Below are 18,498 nucleotides of genomic sequence, written 5' to 3' on the forward strand. Positions count from 1 at the left end.
AAAGCACACCACCTTGGTGCAACATCCTTGATCAAGTTCAGTACATTTCTGAATAAACCATTATTGCCGCAACTTCTCCATCGAGTGTCTACCAGACAGCAAGTGGAAACATCCAGTGGGGATCGTCAAGAGATACACAACACCACAAGTGTTCTCCGGCAGTGTTTATTGACATCTCAAAGAGCCGACAAGCGCACCTGGTGCTTTGTTTTCTATTTCAGTTTCTCGCCTGTGTGGCTAAATATCACAAAAATTTCCTGCCGGAAGCAATGAAGATGTTAATACACATACTTTGTTGTTTTAATATCGCAACGAATATTTGTCCTGCTAGTCATAAATGCACATACTGTAGCTGTTATAAGGGGGTTTATTGACTAAACCAACTGCCTGGTTCAAGGTGCGCCAGTCACTGTCACGACCTCAGCCCTCCGTCGTAGTCGTCTTCTAGCTGCGCCGCCTAGATACTGTCTCTCTTCCTCTTCTTCCCCACTACATTTGCCCTTGTGGTGAAGAGGAGCCATCCTGGTGACTCATGGCGAAGCAAGCACAAGAGGATCATAGTAAGGTGTTAAGCGGCTGATGTGGACTGTCTCACGGCTATGGCATCGTCTGTCATCGACAGGTGTCACTGGTTCGACGACGTAGTTGACCGGTGATGTGCATATAATGATGTGGTATGGACCATTGTACTCGAGTGCAAACTTTCGGGAGAGGCCGGGGGACTGGAATGGAACCAAAAACCATACAAATGAGCCTACCGTGAAGCTGAGAGCAGACTTGTCTTTGTCGTCATTCTTTTTGGAGACCTTGTGCGACGAACGTAAATGAACGCGCTAATTGGCGGCACTCTTCGGCACACTGAACAAGTTCGAAGGCTGGGCGGTATTCTGAAGCATCTGACGGTAAGAATGGTGTCAAGCGTAGAAGAGGGCTCACGTCCGTACAGTAGAAAAAAAATGGTGAAAACCCAGTAGTGGCTGGCATGGCCGTATTATGCGCATACGTCACGAAAGAGAGCACCAAGTTCCAATTAGACAAGTCGGAGGATATCTACATAGAGAGCATATCACCGAGCATGCGTTGAAAGCGCTCCGTCAAACCGTTTGTTTGTGGGTGCCATCTTGTAGTGGTGCGATGAATAATATTGCACTCACTGAGAAGCTCCTGGACGACTTGCGATAGAAACGCTTGCCCACGGCCGTTAAGCAGCTCAATTGGCGTGCCATGGCAAAGGACAAAGATACGCAAGATGATCAAGGCGACATCACGTGCAGCAACGGCTGGCAAAGCTGCGGTTTCAGCGTAACGGGTTAGATGGTAAACGGCCACAATAATCCAGTGGTTTCTAGCAGGAGTACAAGGTAGTGGGCCGTAGAGGTCGATGCTGATTCTATCAAACGGCTGAGCTGGACACGGCAATGGTTGTGATTCGCCAGAGGCACGTCCGTCGCTGACACTCAGTGCAGGAGGGTATGTACTTCCTAGCGTATGAGTACATTCCACGCCAGAAAAATTGCTGGTGAAGCCGGTCGTATGTTTTCAGAACGCAAGCTTGCGCGTTTTGAGGGTCTTAGTAGAAGTACGCGCACATGTAGGAGTACAAATCGCGAGGTATAACAAGAAGTCATTTCCTATCATCCGGCTGATAGTTGCGATTGTACAACATGGCATCCCGTATCGCATTATGCGGAATTTGTCGACGTTGTGCACGAGGTAGACGCGGGCATGGTGTCACCGAAGACGAGGAGAGAACGTCGATGATCGAGGCTATCCAAGGGTCTCTGCGTTGTTCCGAAGGCATGTAAGCGCTATCGATGCTGTCGATGGTAGCTGCGGCAAAGGAAACAGGTGCAACGGCTGAAGAAAGAGCGAACGAAAAAGAGCATCTGTGGCGGTATGCTTGCGGCCTGAGCAGTAAAAGGCGTGAATATTAAGCTCCTGCAAACGTAGCGCCCAACGTCCAAGCCGGCCAGAAGGATCCTTCAATGAAGCGAGCCAACAGAGTGAATGATGATCTGTAACTACATCGAATGGGCATCCGTATAAGTATGGACAAAATTTTTGTAATGCCCAAACAATGGCCAAACATTCCTTTTCGGAAACCGAGTATTTGTGCTCTGCTTTAGTTAGGGTGCGTTGAGCAAAGACAGCGCCAAGTCCTATGCCATTGGCATCCGTGTGCACCTCGGTTGGAGCAGTAGGGTCGAAGTGGCGTAAATTAGGTGGTGAAGTAAGAAGATGGCGTAATGTCGCAAAAGCATCATCGCATGCTGGCGACCAATCAGAGAGGTGTTCATCACCAGAGATCAGCTGTGTCAGTGGTGCGATTATCGAAGCGAAGTTTTTCACAAAGCGGCGAAAGTATGAGCACTGTCCGACGACGCTGTTGTAGGCTTCGAGAACTAAGCGACAGCACGAAGCTTTTCTGGGTCTAGGAGGACGCATGTTTTGAGACAACGTGGCCAAGTATTGTGAGCTTCTTAGCTCCAAAGTGGCACTTTTCGAAGTTTAGTTGAAGGCCTGCGCTCGCGAGGCAGCGCAAGACTTCGCTGAGATGATGGAGGTGGCTGTCGAAATCAGGGGAGAAAACAGCAACATCATTCAAGTAACATAGGCATGTCTTTCATTCTAGCTCACGCAAGACACTATCCATCATCCTTTCGAATTTGGCTGGCGCATTACAAAGGCTGAAGGGCATTACATTAAATTCGTATAGCCTATCGGGCGTCACAAAGGCAGCTTTTGGACAATCTGACGATGCCATGGGGACCTGCCAATAACCGGACCGTAGGTCTAGTGATGAGAGAAATTCAGTGCCTTGCAAGCAGCCCAGGGCATCATCGTGCACGGCAAAGGGTATATGTCTTTAAGCGTGACTTTGTTTGAACGACGGTAATCGACGCAAAAGCAAATCGAGCCGTCTGTTTTTCTCACAAATACCACAGGTGAAGACCAGGGACTGCTGGACGGCCGAATGACGCCACGTTGACGCATGTCGGCCATTTTCTCGGTGATCACACAACGCCCAACAGGAGATACATGGTTTGACACTGTCGCAGAGGCACTTGGGAGCCGGTGTTAATGTGATGAACAACGGTGTACGTTCGGCCTAAGGACGTCTGCTGGCAATCAAACGAGTCGCGAAACTAGTGAAGAAGTTTTGGAAGCTTCTCGCGGTGTGGTTTTTCAAGTTCGCCATCACTTGAGGGGCCAAAGAAATTATTATTTTCGTGAAGAGGTGAACGGGCAGATGGCGTTTGTGCATTAAGCTGCAAATCACTTTCACCATCAAGGCCGAAGAAAAAGGAAATGTCCAAGTCTTGGAATGTTCCAATACATTCACTACGACGCAAGGTTGCGGGAGACGGTAAATGATTTGTGACAAACAAATTGGTAGCACCCGCCAAAATATTTAGAACTGCAAACGGCAACGCAAGGCTCTTGCGACTTAGGAATCGTTTGGGAAAGCGTAAACAACACTGCAGGCTTAGGCACATCAGCACAAGCCACGAGAAGAAAGGCTGCGCTAGTCGATGGTATGTCGTCGGCGACAAACAGCTTGTTCTACGGAAGTTCCGGAGACGTGGCACACAACGCAGAGAAGGCCACCTCAGCACGAGCACAGTCGAATACCGCATGATTACGAGACATGAGAACACGCCTGTAGTACAAGAAATTCAACGGTATATAAAACATCTTGGATGAGAACGCGGGCGTTACAGGCAGCTGATGGTCGAATATGGTGAGCCTTGGCAGTACAAAGTGACAATCCCTTTGGCGTCGTGGTAACCTTCCGAAACAGGCGGCAAACTTTTAAACCAGTAACTGAAACGGCAGCACCAGTGTCCACATGCGCAAGGGTACGGTAACCATCCACAAAAACGCCGATCAGGTTTGTCAGAGAAACGCGAGAACTTGATTCTTTCGACGACGACGCAGTTGGTGCCTCGGGAACTGTGGCATGTAGTTTTCGCGTCTAAAGGGCAAGGTCAATGGCGCATAGGTGACAGGGAGCGACGTAGGGAAGATGGAGATCAGTGACCGACAGAGGAAGGGCGGTCGGGTGAACAGGATCCTTGTTGACGTGCCGTGTTGTCAAAGCGCCGAGAGTCGTGCGACGATCTTTGCATCGTGTCGCTGTGAACGAGAGGGCGGTGGCGGCACAAGCGAGCCACATGTCCTGCGTAGCCGCTAGAATAGCAAATAGGGCGGCTGTCTGCGGTGCGCCACGGATTCGGTAACGCAACAATTGGCCGGCTGAACGGAACTGCTGACGACCGAACAGGAACCGGTGGGGGCTGTCGAGGTGCTCTGGATGCAACGACTTGCACATACGTCCAGGGTGCGGCCTCCAGAAGTGGTGAACGAGCGAAAGGCAAAGCGTCAGCTACCTCATCTTGTATGAAGTGCCTTATGGCCGGGGCCAGATGACCTGGGGCCAGAGGATTCGTTTGCACTAGTTCGGAAGTGCTCGAAAAAATGGAGAGCTGCTGAGCGACGTCCTCATGCACGAACTGCTTTATGCGAGCCAACATGTCGTTCTGGTTTCCGAAAGTCAAGGCTGCGATGAAGTCATGTTGTTCCTGAGAGCGCCGTCTTCAGGCGCGTTGCTTGCGCAATTCGTCAAAACTCTGGCACAAGCTGACAAGATTGGCTATGATTTGTGGGTCCTTGGCTAACAACATTTGAAATGCATCATCGCATATCCCCTTGAGGATTTGTATGATTTTGTCGGCTTCGAGCATCGCTGGGTTTACCCGCTTGGACAAGTCAACAACGTATTCAATGTAGCTGGTAAAGGTCTCCCCTGGCTGTTGAGCGTGCTCCCGAAGTTGTTGTTTTGCGCGGAGATTTCGCACAGCAGGGCGGTCGAAGACTTGCGAAAAAAAGGTCTTGAATGAATCCCAGCTGGTAATGCCGTCTTCGTAATTGCGCAACCAGACACTAGCGACGCCGGACTAGTAAAAACTTGCATAGGCCAGCTTAGCCGCATCATTCCACTTGTTCGCTACGCTTACCTTGTGGTAAGTAGCCAGCCACTCCTCGACGTCTTGGCCGTCAGTGCCGCTGAAGATCGGTGGGTGACGCAGTGGCCACAAGCCAGGACATGTAGAGGCGAGAACTTGCGAGGTACCTTGGGTGGAGGGTTCTTCCGGCATTGCTGGCACTGGAGGTAAGGTGTGCCTTCTTAGTTCCAGCTTCGAAGACTCCCCCAAATTATAAGGGGGTTTATTGACTAAAACCAACTGCCTCGTTCAAGAGGTGTCAGTCACTGTCACGAGCTCAGCTCTTCGTCGTAGTTGTCTTCTAGGTGCTCCGACTAGATACTGTCTCTCTCCCTCTTCCCCACTACACTGTATTTATTGAAATGGAGAAATGTCACCAGATGTCAACATTAAAAAATGTTATGCGTACTGGCGCTAATCAAAGCGAATATGTATTCTTTCTTTATAGGATATACAAGTACATAATCTTACAATTTCGGTGATAACAAAACTTCGGAAACGGCCGCGGCAATAATCAAAAATCAAGGGGAGCCACCTAATTTCTCAGGGCGCGTAGAAAATGCTAGAGGACATTAAAGCGGACTTCATTTGTTTACGGCCTATTTGGATATGAAAGTCATTCGCAGTCAAGTAGATGACGAGTACCTCTTGGTCGAAGGTGCTATAGCGGCGCTCAGGAGGGGCAAGTTTCTTGAAAAAGAAGGCGGTGGGTGACAAAGTGGCAGCGCTGGACTTCTGGCGACAATCCCGAGAGGAGAAAACCCCAATTTTGTCCGTACCTTCTACGTCGACCCACGTGGAGGATCAGAATGAAATGGACGTATGCCAAGATTTCAGGCATCAGAAGCGCACTAGATCTCCATTAAAATCTCCTAGCCCAAACACAAAACCCAAAAAGGGCAGCGAAAATGCCAGTGCACTTATTTAGGAGAGTATTTTAGAAGCTGCCGTTGCTGAAGTGTTTCGCTCGTCAACACAGATACCTTGAAAGTACTACAGTGGAATTGTAGGTCTTTGATTTCTGCTTCTACTGACTTACTTTGCTTAATTAATCAGTTATATACGGATATAATCTTATTACAAGAAACCTGGCTTAACCCTGTTAAGAATTATCATTTAAACAATTTTAGAGCATTTTGGTTAGACTGTTCATCACTAGGAGGTGGTCTAATTATACTAGTCTCGAATAAATTTTGCCGCACAGCGAGCATAGCTTTTCAGCTTATGTCCACAGACTGTGAAATTTGGGCAATAGACCTCTGTCTGCCAGGGCGCCACCCTTTTTCACTTATAAACGCATATTTTCCAACGGGTTTGCATAATACTCAACAATTAGATACTGCCTTAGCTAATTGCAAGAATGATTTCCTTCTGACTGGTGATTTCAACTCACATCAAGTTTCATGGGGATTTCAAACAGACCCTTCTGGTACTCTTCTGTGGGATTGGATGATTAATAAACATCTTACCTGCCTAAATGATAGACAGCCTACATTTATTCGCGGAAGGACACGATCGGTATTAGATCTCACGTTTTGCAGCCCAAGTGTTTCAATAAAGTCTTGGAAAACAATTGATTTCTCTTCAAACAGTGACCATCTTCCTGTATACTTTGAAATCTCATGTGCTGTGAAATCTATTGAAAGGACAGAGGAAACATTGATCAATTACAAAAAATTTAAAGACTGCTTGCGTTCCAACATTAGGGCAGTGTCCAGTGGTCAAAATGAAGACCTCGGCAGAAATCTTTGTTCTGCTTTAAAAATCTTCAAGAACACTTCAGAATTTGTAATTGCTTCGTCGTCATCCAAAAGTGCCCAACCTAGTAGATGGTGGAATGATGAGTGCACACGAGATTATAGAAAAAGAAAAGCTGCATGGAAAAGACTTATATGTAATCAGAGTCCAAAAAATTGGAAGGATTATCAGTTCATTGCGGCAACATTTAAACGCACTGTATCGCGAGCGAAAGAGCAATATGACCAAGAACATTTCGAGTACCTGTCTAAATCAAATAACAAACGTGCTTTATTCAACTTCCTTCGTGATAGGAAGAAGACCCCTATACCAGGAAACGTTGACTCAGTAGTTTACACCTCACAGGAACTACACGAAGCATTGAATCAGTTGGCTAAAGAATTAGAAAAAACAGGTTCTCAACGCATCTTCCTCATTCGGCTTACACAACAACCTTCTATGACTACAGAGAAATATCGACTTCCGAATTAAATCAGGCTATGGAAAGATTGCCAAATGCAGCACCAGGACCCGATGGAATAACAAATACAATGCTAAAAATACTTCACAGGGAATATCCGAATGATCTGTTAGGTCTCGTCAATTATTCCCTTAGAAGAGCATGGATCCCTTCTGAATGGAAGATTGCGAAAATTATACCATTGCTTAAGAAACAGGGGGCAGGCCATAATTTAGACAACATACGACCGATAGCCTTACCATATAATGTAGTAAAACTTATTGAAAGGGTACTTCATGGTCGTATAATTAGGTTTATTAACGAGAAACAACTGTTGAGTTCTTCCCAAATTGGCTTTAGATCTGGATATTCCTTATGGCATGCACATGTAGATCTGGAAAGTCGTATTCATATTGCCCGTCACAAAAAGCACTTTGCGGCTTTAGTTGCGACATATGTAAAGCATATGATAGTGTAGAGTATTCTATCTTGACTAATCAGTTATGGAGTCACGGACTTCCACCTTATATAGTAGCATGGGTGACGGAATTTTTAAGTAGAAGAGAATTCTATTGTTATCAAGGCGGTTTCTCTTCCTGTAAGCACAAGCAAACCTGAGGTGTACCTCAGGGGTCAGTACTTTCCCCGGTTTTATTCAACATATTGCTTAGTACCATCCCCGCTCATCCAGATGTGAAAACCTATGTTTATACCGATGACATTGCTTTATTTGTTATGGCACATGACTTCCACTGTCTCTACACTATCTTGCAAGGATATCTTAATAAAATAGAACATTGGCTGGATGGATTGATGTTGAACCTGAATACCGGTAAATGTGCTATTCTCGTTTTTTCAATCAAAGATCCCGTGCACATATATAATAATTACAAGCTTCAAGATATTCCACAAGTACAATCATTGAAATATCTTGGAGTTATGTATAATGAACATCTAAATTGGCGCCCTCACATCGCGACAAAAGCAGTACGCGTGATGGGCGTATTGCGGAGGTTGAGCAATTGTAGATCAGGTATGAGAAGAAAGGCACTTTTGATTATAAATAAAATGTATGTCCGACCTGTGTTGGAGTTTGGCTGCATTCTTTTTTCTGGTGCGCCAGCCTACAAACTTCGGCCGCTCGTTCTGTTGGAAAGAAAGGCTTTACGGCTCTGCTTAGGACTTCCAAAGTATACTGCAAATGCAGTGTTATACCTTGAAGCACGAATACCAACCTTATTATGTCGCTTTAACATTCTTACTGTGCAGACCTTTTTCCGACTATATGAAGCACCGTTTAACCCTGAACAAATTATTTTTATTTCCAATCCTGACCTATTCTTCTCCGTGCATTGGCCCAGATTTACCAAACCACAAATAGTGTTTGTTCAATCGTTACTTGAGCCCCTAAATGTACACGTTCATGATCTGATTCCTTTAACTGAGCAACAAAATTCTCCAGAAATTGTTTACCATGATATCTTCCCAACTCACGCAAAGCTATTACCTACAGGCATTTTAAATGGTTTGTTGCAGGACCATTTCCGTACTCTGCCAACCAATGTCATTATAGCAACGGACGCATCTCAATCACATGAAAAATCAGGCGTTGGAATATATTGCCCCGTACTTGATTGATCATTTTCACTTCGCTTACCGGACTTTCTTCCTGTCTTTCTAGCTGAATTCATGGCAATAATGTTAGCTTTGCAAAAGGTAAATATTTCCATTCCAGTCGTAGCAGTCATAACTGATTCTTTATCAGTGTGCTCTTCTCTGTCCGCATCTGGTCACTCACCTATAGTGAAACTTTTTAAATCGTTGATCCCCTGTCATCTCCAAAGTATTCATTTAATCTGGACACCAGGACACAAAGGTTTGTTGTTAAACGAAATAGCTGATTCTCTTGCGAAGGCATCCCTTTCGACACCAATTATTCCTATTTTCCCTCATACAGTATACATTACGGTGGCGCAATTTCGCACACTTAAAATCAGGCAAAATTTATCTGACCCTGCACTGACGGCTTCTCCAGAGTACAAACACTTGTTATTTCTCTGGCGCAGTGAACTGACTAATTCAAGGATGATGGAAGTTGTCATCACGAAATTTTGTTGCCGCGTTACCTCCCTCAATTTTTACTTGCATAGATCAGGCATATTGAATTCTCCTATGTGCATTTACTGTAATGAAGAGGAAACGATCAGTCATTTTTTATTACATTGTCGCCGTTTCGATTTATTCAGGCAAAGCATACTAGCACCACCTCTTCAAAGACTGGGCTTGCAACTATCACAACCTGATCTTCTTTCATTTGGAGCCTCTACACTGGGTTTCAGCCACAGGGATGTTTTATTCGCCGTTCAAGAATACATCACTGCGCCTAACGATTTTCTTGCTAAATTGCTGTCTCCCTATTTTTCTTCTTTTTTTCTGCAAACTTGATATCGGTATTTCAAATCAAAATTAAGTTACAAAAAATTTGTAGGAATGACGCAATGCTGAAAGTTTAGGCAAATTCACCTTATAATCGACCAATCCCCTTCTTTGGGTACGAGCCATTTGCACAGGGAAACAACAACAACAACAACTACTGCGCCGACAGCACTGTCAGATTTGTCTACCATGACGGACCTTGGGGCGTCGAATTCTGAGTGGATGATTAGCGCAGTGCTGGCAATGACTTCTTTATTATCTATAAATGCACGTTCAGTTTTAGCGTTTCAGGGCACTTGAGTAGTAGATGTCTTCAGGCCCTTTAGAATGTCATTGAAAGGCTGGAGTCTGTCGCTGCAGTGAGAAATGAAGCACATTCAGAAGAAGAAGATGATGATGATTCCACAGCCATGGCTCGTACCCACTCAGGGGGATCGGCCAAGAATCGATGATTTAATTCAGTAAGATTTTTTTTCAACATAAAAACCACTCACCGGAAAAAAGAAAGAAAAAAGAAAAGACACCCTAGGCAGAGCGAAAGAAGTGCAATAGTTGTTTGTCACGCGTTCGGATAAGACAATTATTCATTACCTTGAATAGGAATCAGCATGGTTAAACAATGCTCTTGTGTGGGTTGGATTTTTTTGCACGTATATTATTCACACATTTAAAAGCTTATTTCTTTTGTTTTCATTAAGGTACTTGCAAACTGCATAGAAAACGTTCTCGTGGCTGAAGCCCAGATCGTAAGCACTGAAGCAAGGTATGTTTTATGTAGTGAAATTCTGCCCCACGCTAGCGAATGGGAGGACTAAGAGTGTTTTCCTGAGCAATTTGTGTCGGCGACATGATAAAAAAATAGTGCTCTATTGTTTCCAATTCTAAACAAAAGTTGCATAGTGGTGATATCACCGGACCAGCCCTATGTGAATAGAAATTCAACGAGGGGAAACGAGGGGAAACGACATCGAAATTTGGTTATTATGGTTTCCAACTGTCTTGTAGAACACCAATGAATTTTCCATGGAAATCTTAAGTGAGTGAATTCTGGTGAATTCTGACAATATTGCTTCCGTAGCGTCTGCACTAAGCGCAAGTTTTCTGTATCTTGTCGCAGTTATAGTGGCCACTTCGAGAAGGACTGATAGTACTGGCCGTTACAATGCTGCTGGTGCTAGAGAGTCGGTGATTTCATTTACTTCTAAGCCGCCATGACCAGGTACCCATACTAATTTCAGTAGCTGTAGCAGTAGCTGTAGCTGTAGCAACTATGATAAGGAGCGGCTTTAAGGCCATGGATTTTGTTGACGCCGTAATCGTCGTACATACTGACAGGGAATCCGTGATTATGATCGCATTAGCGGTATTCAAAGGTAGCTTTCGCAGCGCTAGAAATATTGCCAACAGTTCAGCTTCAAAAACTGGGGTGAAATCCGGTAATCTTAATGAAAAAGACCAGTCAAGCGAATGGGAATCTATACCTACACCTGTCTTTTCATCCATTACTGAAGCATCTGTGGCTACAGTATTATTCGTTTCTGCGTGTGAAAGACAATCCTGCAGTCGGCTATTTAGGACCCTATAGGATTGTAATTTGGGCTTAGAGGGAAAAATCTCATCGAATTTTATCTTAAGAATTTGATTTGTAACCTGTGCCGCAATCACATCTCCAATTTTTACATTTATCCTATCTAGTTGTTTCTGGACAAAAGCAATTTCAGGTGTTCGAAACCGTGGCCAATGGGCAGGAAAAAAGGTGTCTGGGCCATTTATAAAATCATATTCAGATCGTCTTGGCGCATCGCTATAAAATTTCAGAAACGTCTGAACCATTAGGACACGAAAACGGCAAGGCATTGTTTGTTACAAACCTAGGAAGTCCTAGACACAATCTCGAGTGTTCTCGTTCCAGCATAACCAGAGGCTTTATTTTATAAGCAGGGCTACCTGAGAACAATATGCACCCAAATTCTAGGATTGGTCGCATATACATTTATATATCATCACCATTGTGCTTCTGCGTAGACCATCTCGGCGGCTGCTCAGTGTTCGAAGAATTCCTAAGGCGCGTGCTTTAGATGCCATGCTTTTTATGTGTGGAGCCCAGTTTAGGTTGGCATTATAAAAAACTCCCAAATATTTAAGCGATTCCACCTGCGGAATGGGCTCTTGTTTATAACATATTGAAATTGAGGTGGGATCGGATAACGGGAATATCAATACTGCACTCTTATTTACATTTAACGTCATGCAGACTGCATCTAGCCATATCTCCAGCATATTGACATATCTCTGTAGATTTTGATATAAAGAATATATGTCACTCTGTGCCGTGAAATATGCAATGTCATCAGCATATACAAACACCTTCACGTCCTGGCAATGCGGTATAGTGCTCATTAAGATGTTATTTAGAAGTGGCGATAATACAGCGCATTGGGGGACACCACGTGCTTGTTTACACTTTGACGATGCGCACCCATACTTAAAACGATAGAACTCTCTTCTTATCGAAAATTCCCTCACCCACGCCAATATATATTTTGGGGGATCGGGGCTCTCTAATATGTCTAATAAAACTGAATGTTCTACATTATCGTATGCCTTAGCTATATCCAGTGTCACCAGTGCCGCATGTTGTCTTTTTTTGCAAGCAAGCTGAATGCGGCTTTCTCAATCTGCGTGTGCACACCAGATTGAACAATCTGTTCTGAAGGCAATTTGATTTGGATTTAATATCGAATATTCCTCCATCCATATTAGACTTCTTTTTTGGAGCTCTCTTTCGATGAGCTTCACCACATTAGATGTAAGAGAAATGGGTCGAATGTTTTCTTTGACATATCCGAATCCTTGTCTTTTTGTATTGGCACTATTTTAGCTAATTTACACTCATACGGAATTCAGGCATACTTTAAAGAATAATTTACAGTGTTTAGTAGGTCACAGGGTGATAATTTGAATAATATTTTATCATAGCAGCTGTGATTCCATCCGGACCAGGAGCTGACGAGGGCAAACCTTGTATCACTTGTGCTAACTCTTCCTCTGTAACTTCAGTAACTTCAATCATTAACGTTGGTTTTAGTGTATCGTAAGGCTTAGTTAATGTAAATCTACACCCCATGCCTTTAGCCATGGTTTCTAAGGATTTCTTTGTTTCTTCCAAGGGCGTAATCTCAAATTCTATATTATTTGGAGATGGCATCATTTTACGTGATCTCATGAACCTGAACAGCGCCTTTTTGTTACAAGTTTTCGAAAGGTGATCATAATGTTTTCTATCATATTGTTCCTTAGCTAAAGAGACTGTGTGTTTAAAACTTGCAGCGTGATCCTTGTAATAAGACCAGTTTTGGGGGCACTGGTTATACATAAGTTTTTTCCAAGCATCCTTTCTTTGTCGGAAATCCCGGGCACAGTCCGAGTTCCACCACGGACTATGGGTTGTGCTCTTTGCGGATTCCACAACAAATTCTGCATTTTTATATGTTCTTTTGATCAGTGCTTTTAGTCTCATGGCTTTTATATCTTCTTGCTCTTCAGAATGAGTTGCCAAAGCAGATTCTAAATCTTTCCTAAATTTGGTGTAATTAATAAACACTTGAGTCTGAGAGCCTGACATTATAACTTGGCAAGCAATCTCGAATAATATAGGGAAATGATCACTGCTAGTTGCACAATCACACGCACTCCACGACAAACTAGGGAGTGATGAACTCACAAAGCATAAATATAAGGCTGAACGAGACCTATCACTAATGTAAGTGGGTGTTCTTGAGTTCAGGCAACACAAGTTGTTATCCGCTGTCCACTCCCACTATCTCTTACCGCGTTGATCAGTTCGGAAACCCCAGCACGTATGATGAGAATTGAAATCGCTGATTAGAATTTTATATTGATAACTAGAAGTCACTGCAGCGTCTAAACATCGAGTATCTATTACACCTTTTAAAAAGTATGCATTCACACCCAAAAAAGGCATGCAGCCTGGTGAGGTTATTTCTAAGGCGAGAATTTCAGTGTCAGGTGACATGAGCCTATACACAATTTTTGCTTTGAGACTTATTCTAATATTAATAAAAAATGCCAAACCTCCACCTTTCAATGGACGGTCTAGACGGAAAGATCTGAATCTATTTAATTGAAAAGACTGATGCATGATGTATTGCACTACAAGTTTCTTGTAGTGCAATAATATCTGGAGAAAATTTCGATGCCAAATATATTAGATCAGTTGCTGCAGAGTGAATTGATCGGCAATTCCAATGAAGGATTTTAAGTGACCCTATTGTTGCTCTAAAATAGCCTCAGCGATGACTTTGTTTCGAATATTTTCTTTAGGAAAATCAGTTTTAGACAGGGTGTTCTTCTGGTACTTTTTGGTTTTTGAATTGACAGGTGCGATGCCTTTTTTGTATAAAGGAGATCTCGAGCGCTTTAGCGATCGGGGATTCATCTACATTTCGTCGGAGTCCTCCACTTTCCTGGTAAGCTCGCATTGAGATACGCTAACTTCCTCTACTGAATCTTCAGCTACCGTAGGTTGCTGTGGCGTATCGGAGTCATACTCCTTTGAAATTTCATGGGAGTGACGATTGTGAAGGGCTTCCGTAGCCTGCTGTGGCGTATCAGAGTCATACTCCTTTGCAAACTCCGAGGAGTCACTAATGTTACGTGGTGCACTGAGGTTGTTTTCCGCTGTACCCAACATTCGAGCCATCTGGTTCGATAGAATCTGGGCCAAGGACTCACAAAGATTCCCAGCGATTCGCTCCATTACCTTCTCCACTGACTTCTCGATCGCTTCCGCAATAGGGACAGACAGAGCTTCCATTGTTGGCATATTACGAGCTGTAACACCGGCGTAGCCTTGTGTTCGTGCTTGTATTTCAAGTGCTGCTTCCTTCCGTGAACACCGTCTTCGTTCTACTATCTCTAGAATTTGCAGTTCACGTACCTTTGCCGAACAACTAGAGCTATCGCCCGCATGAGCTTCATTACATAGGCAACACTTTTCTTTATCACTCTGACAGCCGCTAGAATTGTGACCTCCACCGCGTACCTTACACCTGACCGCTGACCTACATCCTTTTATTTTGTGACCATAACGCCAACAATTTATGCATTGGAGCGGACGAGAAGAGAGTGGCTCTACACTGTAAATTAAAGGCCAAGCCTTAATTTCTGATGGTCGAACTGATCCCGCAAAGGTCACAATTACAGACTCAGTTGGTATTTTGTTCTTATCTACCACCCGTCCACACCGATAAACTGAAATAGCACCTGCTGGCAAAAACAGCTTTAGTACTTCAGGGGGTGGCATGTTGGCATCGGCGCCTCGCACTAGACCTCGGGTACATGCTAAATGTGAAGGTATGAACGCGCTCACTGGCTGGGATGCAAACATCGAGCACTTCAGTAGATCTAGGACAAAGGACTGGTCTGGCAAAAAGTACAGTATGCCTCCTCTGCCGAACTGGCGGACTTCCGTTATGGACTGGAAATGGGCCATCACTGATCGTAATTCCGCCTGAATGATTTTCGGGTTTTTCATCCGAATGATGCCGTCATTGGTCGGGACTAGAGCCACTGGAACCGATGATATTCTGTTGCGCAAGAAAAGATCCACTGGCACCTCCTTCGGATCCGTAGAAGCAGACCAAAGAAAAGTCCCTGGCCCTGGCGAAGATAAGGGCGTCTTGTCTTGTCTGAACTGCACAAAAAACACTTATCAAACAACTATTGCAATATAAGAAACGATGATAGATTAATTAACCAACAACAGCTATTGAATTCTTGGCAACACTCCGAGAGCAAGCTTCAACGTTCTCAAGGAAACGCTGCTTCCTTGAGCACCCGTGCTTCCAGGTAGCGTAACCAGGTAGCGATCAGTTAAGAGAACGTCGTCGTCTTTTGATCAGATTGCTGCGGTACGCACTAGCGCGCTACACAGCCACTATACACTCACGATACTGCACCATGCAATGTATCCGCTATAATACGCTCCTCATAACTTTCTTGAAGTTGGGAAGCAACTTCACGCCACTATATTAAGAAGACGTGATACGACGAAAAGGTGGTCAACGTGGCTGTGCCGTTGTCTCGACACTTGGAGATAATCAAGGCAGCTGCGGCTGGCAGCGTCCAGTTCATTAGGAGCGTGAGCTTGTTTTCTTCTGACTCGCGCTTCGAGCTCCTTTCATGAACTGCGTAGCTGGCGTGACACGTTGCCTATAATGTGATGATAATGAGGAATAGCGATATTGATTTCACCACATTTGTGTTATATTGTGCCATCACTTTACAGCAACAGCTGGTCTGAGATCACAACACTCGCTTTATTGCCGTATTGGCAGCAACCGTGCTGCTACCACCGTTGTCAGTAACCATAATCGCGCGAAATGTCAGCACAATGCTTCTTGGATGACAAATTAATTGGCTGCTGGCAGGAAGCACGTTGTGATGTGTTGCATACCGGGCTTTAAGTTTTTGGATTTTATTTGTCTTCTAACACAAAGTGTTTTCTTCGTGATTATTTTTTCGGGAATATTTGGGTGCTTATCAGAGTTCATTAAATGCGAATCATTCGTTTGTGCTCTGAAGGTACTTTGAGGGGCTATCTACGCATCTATACATTTATATACCAATGCGCCTAAAATGAGCTGCTTAGCTTGGTGTAAACCAAAACTAATAGGAAAGGTATGAAGGCTTCAGAAATACGACAGGCTGCTTATGACATGAATAATGTCATGACCAGCCTGCGTATTTTGTAAGACATGTGGGACATATCTGCAGGTGAGTATGTACCAAAATTATGCGGGTTTGTGCCACAGGTGATCGAGAGTTTATATCTTCGTAAGAACGGTGAGTGCACTCAAGGGTGATAGTAACGCACCGGCGTTAAGAAAAAGCTGATATCGGCGGCGTTGACCCGAAGAATGCTAAAAATAAATGTCAGGGCTTCTGCAGGAATTAAACTCCAGCATTTTTAGTGGTGATCAAGTAATAACGCGATAGAGGTAAAGAACTCATTTTGCAGAAATTCCGGCGTTGGCGCTGGTGTAGGCGTCATTGGTTGTGAGCGAAAATTTATCATCTTATGCGTGACCCAATCTAAAGAGCAATGCAAATTTAATAAATAACGGGTAAAAAGCTCTGGAGCAGGAAGAAGACTGAACCAGGGTTGCTGGGGTCCGAGTGGGGTCTAACCTCGGTCGTTTATGTGGTAAGTGGTCGTTCTATCCAACGGCCACGCCTCTGCTTGTGAAAACAGTGAAAGGAACTTCCTCTGCCTGGAATTGCAGTGAAGTAGATGTCATGCTTCACAAAAATACGCGTCTTGTATCCATGTTTCACAATGCAACATCAAACATGGCATTAATAATGCATTTTCAAGCGTTTATTGCCAACGGGCTTCTCAATATGTGATTATCATAATGGCTGCGTAGTTGAAAGCCGGTTCCACACTACAGAAGGCACACACGATACTGCGCCTATTCACAAGTTCTGTAGACTGTCACGCCCCTCCGCGGCCGCCAGCATAATTTTTTCAAAAAGTATTTGAGTAGCGGTGGGGTAGCGGCGTTCATAGCATGTGCATGTACGCCTTGGCTGGCGTTGGGCTGTCACTAGAGCATTTCTGTTGTAGTTACTGGATGCACAAAGGTCACTGCAGTAGTTGCACAGTCTTCGTTTGCGAAAAGGGTGCGTTATTTAGACACAGCGAAGTAACAACTGAGACGCCTATTGACGTTCATCTGTACTTGTGAGTACGTTTCGTGCCTTATTTTGCGTGACAAACGCGGGGCACGTTTTGATCTGGTTGCCAATCGGCACTGACCTTCCGATTTATTGCTATCGCGTTCATTGCTTCGCCTTTGCAGGAAATGTGGCAGCTTGGGCTAGTTGGTATGGCATGACGATAGTTATAGCGCGAGAACAAAACGACGACACAGAGACAAGAAGGACACGAAAGACACGAGCGCTCGTGTCTTTCGTGTCCTTCTTGTCTCTGTGTCGTCGTTTTGTTCTCGCGCTATAACTATCGTTTTGCAGGAAAGCTGTGACGTTTTTCAAAAATATGTCAAAATATTGGCTACAGACCTTCACGCCACAACAAGTGATGTTCGGAATTCAGGACCCTTTTCGAGGCATCGTATCCGAGTTTCTAAAGCGTCTAAGTCGCGCACAATATGCGACTGCAACAAGGGTAAAGCCATCGCAAAGCAAAAGAAAAAAAAAACAGTGGAGGCTGCATATGTGCTCAATGACTCCGACATTAACCTAAACTCTCTGTGGGCGCCATATTGAATCACCTTGTGCACCCCCTATAGGCGATTAAACTTGCGAATTCTCTTAAGAGCCCGTAGTGGGTGCCTAGCCAATTTAAAAAGATTTCATGCACTGTGGCTGTGGTCCAATACTAACCATAGACGGCTGAATAGACAGTTAAATGGACGGCGGCCATCTTAAGTCCCATTTCAATTCTCACGTAGCCGGCAAAATAGACAGCTCTGAGAAGACCGCATCGTAGACAAATAAGATGCAGGCTACTTTGCTGTCTAAACAAGATGGCGGCTCAGCGAATCGCTCTGATAGATCGGATCTCGCCGGAATGGTCATCTGCACAAAAGCTTGTGCTTTCCCAGATGGTCAATGTGAGTAACGATTATTTGTTTTTGATTTGAACACAAAATAAGTGAGAAAATACAAATGTTACTTTTGTTTATTTTAGCTTTCTCTTCTTGACGCGAGGTGGTGCATCATTGCGTAAAAACCGCCAAGAAGCGTTCAAATTCTCGGACAGCATGAGCCAGGTGCTGTCGTCTAAGCAGTCTGCGTGGACTGTCTACGTGC

General features: G+C 44.4%; 1 protein-coding gene across 2 annotated transcripts in view; it reads right to left on the reverse strand.

Moving 5' to 3' along the window:
• The window catches only part of LOC119169089 (sulfotransferase 2B1), a 177,071-nt gene that overhangs the window by 84,118 nt on the left and 74,455 nt on the right, over positions 1–18,498 (reverse strand). Inside the window, exon 5 of one of the 2 annotated variants that reach the window (XM_075890833.1) lies at positions 146–15,355. The exons of the other annotated variant lie outside the window; for it this stretch is intronic. Coding sequence (XP_075746948.1) covers positions 15,223–15,355 — 133 coding nt within the window. The 3' untranslated portion in view covers positions 146–15,222. Of the gene's footprint in view, positions 1–145; positions 15,356–18,498 lie in introns of those variants that run through there. 2 annotated transcript variants of the gene reach the window in all.

Source organism: Rhipicephalus microplus, chromosome 3 (assembly GCF_043290135.1).
Source record: "Rhipicephalus microplus isolate Deutch F79 chromosome 3, USDA_Rmic, whole genome shotgun sequence".
Lineage (NCBI taxonomy): Eukaryota > Metazoa > Arthropoda > Arachnida > Ixodida > Ixodidae > Rhipicephalus > Rhipicephalus microplus.